General features: G+C 35.0%; 1 protein-coding gene across 3 annotated transcripts; it reads left to right on the forward strand.

The window, feature by feature from the left end:
- Positions 1-1,317: 1,317 nt before the first annotated feature.
- LOC114195649 (pentatricopeptide repeat-containing protein At1g09900-like) lies at positions 1,318-4,766 on the forward strand. 3 transcript variants are annotated; one of them, XR_003606521.1, is made up of 3 exons: positions 1,318-1,479; positions 2,065-4,345; positions 4,467-4,766. XR_003606521.1 is itself a non-coding variant. In XM_028086188.1 (2 exons), exon 2 carries the CDS (start codon positions 2,236-2,238, stop codon positions 4,054-4,056), a length of 1,821 nt encoding a protein of 606 aa, XP_027941989.1. In that variant the 5' UTR covers positions 1,318-1,479; positions 2,065-2,235; the 3' UTR covers positions 4,057-4,386. The 3 variants fall into 3 exon arrangements, 2 of the variants coding, with proteins under 2 accessions (XP_027941989.1, XP_027941990.1); XM_028086188.1 differs by lacking the exon at positions 4,467-4,766 and having other exon boundaries at positions 2,065-4,386; XM_028086189.1 differs by lacking the exons at positions 1,318-1,479; positions 4,467-4,766 and adding an exon at positions 1,550-1,962 and having other exon boundaries at positions 2,065-4,386.
- Positions 4,767-5,570: the final 804 nt, after the last annotated feature.

Below are 5,570 nucleotides of genomic sequence, written 5' to 3' on the forward strand. Positions count from 1 at the left end.
ATAAATATGTAACCCTTTGAAAGCCATATGAATATTGTTTTAGTTTTATAAATTATGGACTCATGGTTTTATGACATGTATATTAAAGTTTTAAATTTCCCGTGTTTTTGGGAAATGGTTTTATATTAAATGCGGTATTTATTTTTTTATTTCGGATTTTATTTATTAAATATTAGTAATATTCCTTAGGGATGTTACAAGATTTCATGGTGGTGCCTTATGTGATGGACGTAATTTCATGAACCTCTTGGTGAGATCTCATGGTGGTGCCTTATGTAATGGACGTAATTCCACGAATCTCTTAGTAAGGTTTCGTGGTGGTGCCTCAGTGTATATAATTAGGTAAGGATTCAAGTAAGGATTGCATCCTGAAACTCTAAAGAGTTAGTTAGTCTCACGTAGAGCGTACTGACTCAAGTGGTGAGAGTAGTAAAAGACCATAGTCTTTGGCAGGATAATGGCCTTAGATGTTTGAAGGCTAACCTTGTGCGTGGTAGGGTGAAACCCATTGGCAATGACTCTACAGTAGATGCCATCACAAGTGCAAACATCCAATGAATCCAACCCATTATATGTATCCAGATAATTGAGTCTTAGAGTCTTGCTTGTTTGCTATTACATGTTTGGATGATTGATATGCTATTAATTTCAAATTACATGCTTAATTGTATGATAAAACCTTTTTACTCTAGCTTACCCTTTCTTGTTTGTGTTGTCTTCTTGTGTGTAGTTTTCCTTTTTGCAATGATCACCAATATCTTGGTGTGAGCAGATATGGGAACTCATGGTGATCGTAGTGACGACAGTAATGTTGCAGCTTATTTGGGTGTGGATTGGCGTTGGACTCAGTGTTGAGCCCACTTTGAAGGGTTTTTCATTATTTTTGTAATCCTTTGCTTATGAACAAGTCTTTGAAACCTTTTTAATTCTATTCATGGCATCTTCGTGTGTCTTAGTTATCTTTTTTATGTATAATGTTGGATGACTATAACGGTGGACACATATATACTTCGTGGTTTTTGTATAATATTCTATGTGATATTTGATTTAGTTAAGTTTATTTACTATATGGGACGTTACAAAAAGTAATTTGTATCTACTTATAATAAAATTATTTATTTTATAATTTATTAATATTTTTATTGCAACAATTAAAAAGTCATTTTATAATTTTATAATAATATATAGATAATATTAGCATTTATATTAAAACAGTTGTAATTTCCATTATTACGAAAACTAAGAAATATGTGAACTAAAGTGCTATTTATTTACCTTGTTGTTACCTTGTTGCGTTTACCATAGTGGAGTGTGTGAAACACATTACCATCCCTAACGAATCCTCTTCGCGGTATTCTCTCTCTTTTCCTATGTGTGCACAACACCTCACTTTGCCGCACAACCCAACACCGTTGCCACTGATACCTCCGTTCCGTTGCGCACTTTCCGTAGAGTAACTTCCACACCCTCATACACTGGGTAAACCTCTCAACCTAACATTTCATCTTTCACTTTCTTCTTTCTCTATTTACAGACGCAGTGACGCTAGCCTCTTTTCTTGATTGAGTTGTTAGTTATTTTTTTTCGTAGAACCTTTTCTCTTGTTCTCATTTTCCCATTTTAAAGTGATTAGACAAGTTTTAGGGATTCTTTTGACATTAGTGTGATGAAGTTTATGGGAACTACGATCAGGGCGCAGTGAGACGCGGGCAAGGGGGTTTATCAGTGATTTCTGTTTCTGAAATGTTGAGTTTTGTCCTCTATGTGATCATGAATTCGGATTTCTCGATATAACATCGCGGTTTTTGTCTTTTACTTTTTGTCTTTTACTTGATTTGTAGTATTGTTTACTGTTATAGATTCAGATTGATGAATGAATATGACTGGTTATGTTATGCCTTTGGTGTTGTGTAGTTGTCGTCGATGCTTGGCTTATGACTGTCGATAGTTATGTTATTGCAGGTTTCGTTATTGGCTTGCTTCATTTTTATGACGTGCTTATTACTTAAACTTGTAAGTATATTAACTAGTGCACTTATGGAATGTGTGACTTTGGATTTTCAGGTTATGAGAGCTGGAAATGGATTTGGTGGTATTAGAGTTTGTGTAGCAAGTGTTTGAAGTGGTTGAAGCAATGGACTTGGTGGTACCACATATATAGTTTTATTCATATTAGCACTTCCTATGAGAAAGATATAGCTCTGGTTCTGCATTCAATTTGGTGAGAGTATAACTATGGCCTGCAAATTTCAGTTATTTGGTCTGTCTGATGGGGTTATTGACTTTAGAAAACCTAATGAGACTTGGAATAGAAAGCATTTGGGCTTTAGCGTGTTTGTTTGTTCAAAACATGGAAGTTCTGGTTTGAAAAGTAGTCTGCAATATTCTGAAAGATTCTCTAAATGTGCTTTAAATGGGGTGGAGTCCTCAGCAAGGGTCAATAATTCCCTGAATTTTGAGGAGTCAGAGATCCGTCATCTCCATAGGTTAATTAGAAATGGGGAATTGGAGGAAAGTTCTAAGTTTCTTGAGTATATGACTAATAAGGGTAATATCCCCGATGTTATTGCTTGCACTGCTTTAATCCGTGGGTTTTGCAAGATTGGCAGGCCTAAGAATGCAACTCGAATCATGGGAGTTCTGGAGGTTTCTGGAGCTGTTATTGATGTAACCTGTTACAATGTTTTGATCAGTAGTTATTGCAAATTAGGGGACACAGAAGAAGCCTTGCGGATTCTGGATCGCATGAGTGTTGCTCCAAATGCTGCTACATATGATGCAATTTTGTGTAGTTTGTGTGATAGAGGGAAATTGAAGCAAGCCATGCAAGTACTTGACAGGCAGGTGCAAAGCAGGTGTTACCCAGATATAGTTACGTGCACTGTACTGATTGATGCAGCTTGTAAAGAAAATGGAGTTGGTCAGGCAATGAAACTGTTCAATGACATGAGGAGAAAAGGATGCAAACCTGATGTGATTACATATAATGTTCTTATAAAAGGGATTTGCCATGAAGGTAGGTTGGATGAAGCAATTAGATTTTTAAACAAATTGCCATCCTATGGTTGTCAGCCTGATGTGATCTCCCATAATATTGTCTTGCGTAGCTTGTGTAGCGTTGGAAGATGGATGGATGCTATGAAACTAATGGCTAACATGCTTCGTAAAGGGTGTTTCCCCAGTGTTGTTACTTTCAATATCCTGATCAATTTCCTGTGCCAAAAAGGCTTACTAGATAAAGCCCTTAATATCTTGGAGATGATGCCAAAGCATGGTCATACTCCTAATTCGAGAAGTTACAATCCATTGATTCAAAGGTTTTGTAATGAAAAAGGCATTGATAGAGCAATTGAGTACTTGGAAATAATGGTATCTAGGGGTTGTTACCCAGATATAGTGACCTATAATATTTTGCTAACTGCACTATGCAAAGATGGGAAGGCGGATGATGCAGTTGAGATACTGAGGCACCTATGTTCCAAAGGGTGCTCTCCTTCTCTAGTCACATACAATACAGTGATTGATGGGCTTTTGAAGGTTGGAAAAACAGAGCGTGCCGTGGAACTCTTCGAAGAGATGAACAGAATAGGTCTGAAACCTGATATTATTACTTACAATATAATCATTGACGGGCTTCTAAAGATGGGGAAAGCCAAACTTGCTGTAGAGCTTTTGGAAGAGATGTGCAGTAAGGGTCTTAAGCCTGATCCAATTACTTGCACTTCAGTAGTAGGAGGCCTAAGTCGTGAAGGAAAGGTTCATGAAGCTATAAATTTTTTCCATTACATGAAAAGCTTTGGAATTAGACCAAAAGTATTCATTTACAATTCAATAATGATGGGATTATGTAAAGCTCATCAAACTAGTCGGGCAATAGATTTTCTGGCTGATATGGTGACAAAAGGATGTAAACCTACAGAGGCTACATATTCTATTCTTGTAGAAGGCATTATATATGAAGGATTGGCTGAGGAAGCTTCGGAGTTATTGGATGAATTGCACTCCAGAGGACTTGTCAAGAAAAGTTTGGTTGAAAAAGTAAGAGTCGAGATTTAGAAGAAAACAGATTGGTTCAGCTTGTCTACATGGTTTGGTTGATTCCCATTCAGTTCTATCAAGAATCAAAATTTCAATAAAACCATTTGTGCATATTCCTTTAAAGCTGTTGATTCCCATTCAGTTCTATCAACAACGCAATTTTACATTACAATATTATGGCCTTTCCTAGTTATGCACTTAGATTTTGTTGTCCCCTTATTTTTAGTGAGCACTGTTCATTTGGTGCAGATTATAGATTTTAACTTTGAGTGACGGGACGCATGATGTTAAATTCCAAGTCAATTTTGTAAGTTGGTAACTGCAGTTTTATTCCAACTTATTTAGTTATAAAGTATGTTTCATGCTATTTAAACTTGAATACTGGTGAGTTCACGTTCTTTATCTTTTTTTGTGCAAGTTCTCTATAGTATAATAATAGGAACTTCTTGGTTAGCAAATACAAAAGTGTATTATTCAAGAGAAGAGAAGAGAAGAGACATGTATTTACGAGGGAAGGAAATCTGCAAATACAATTACAGGCCATGCCTTGCATGCGCGCGTTAATGTATCTTGTTCCTTGATTTTTATCTTTCTCCTCTAGCAGACAAGTAGTACCAAACATTTGAGATGGAGGCTAGTTCTTGTCCTTTTTTGTTGTTTGCAGTTGAAGAATAATATTGCATTGAGAATTGAGTCAGTTTGAAAAATTCCTGCTCATTTTCCCTCATCTCATTGGTTTTGAAACATATCTCCTATATGATGTGCATTTTTCTTTGAATATTATTGAGCCTTTCTATTTTCTCCATGGATTGTTAGCTATAAAACGATTATCATTGTTTTTCTGTAAGTAAATTATGGAAATTTTCATGGCCAATGAAGTGGATTTAGAGTTGGGTGCTCCCCTACAACATGTAAAAGTCTGTCCTGCAAAGCTTGCACTCAAAATAGGGACTCATTTTTAGGAGATTTGCACCTACTCGCATTTTCAGCGTAACGGCTCGTATTTTAGCAAAAAAATATAAGAAAATTGGAAATGTCAATTTAAATATTAAAATTAACCTATTTTAACCATCTTAAAATGTAACTAAGAATTGTCAAATAAAAAAAATTATTTGACCAAAATGATAACGTAATTTGCTAATACAACATTTCTCTATATCATGTTTAAGCTATAATTTTATATTAAATCAAAGTTTGTATCGTTATTTAATAACCAGTGAAACTTAAATTTATATGTATGTACTAAAACTTATAATCTTACTTATCTCTCTCATGTATTGATACTATAATTCTTTTGTATCAAAATATAGAAAGCACAGAGGCACTTGCAGGGACTCGCAGAAACCTGCGGATAAAACTGTTTAATCTGTGGGTTAAAAACTTTTAAGTCAATTAACAATAGAGTGTTTGATGAACAATAGAGCATGTTTAAGTCAAATAACAACTTTTTAATTTGGAAATGTTTGATAAAATATACATATACATATATATATATATATATATATATATATATTAATAATTCGAAAGATCTC

Source organism: Vigna unguiculata, chromosome 8, assembly GCF_004118075.2.
Source record: "Vigna unguiculata cultivar IT97K-499-35 chromosome 8, ASM411807v1, whole genome shotgun sequence".
In the NCBI taxonomy this organism is placed as follows: domain Eukaryota; kingdom Viridiplantae; phylum Streptophyta; class Magnoliopsida; order Fabales; family Fabaceae; genus Vigna; species Vigna unguiculata.

Excerpts from the sequence above, each read along its gene's own strand:
- LOC114195649 (XM_028086188.1), top strand. The coding sequence starts at position 2,236 with ATGGCCTGCAAATTTCAGTTATTTGGTCTGTCTGATGGGGTTATTGAC.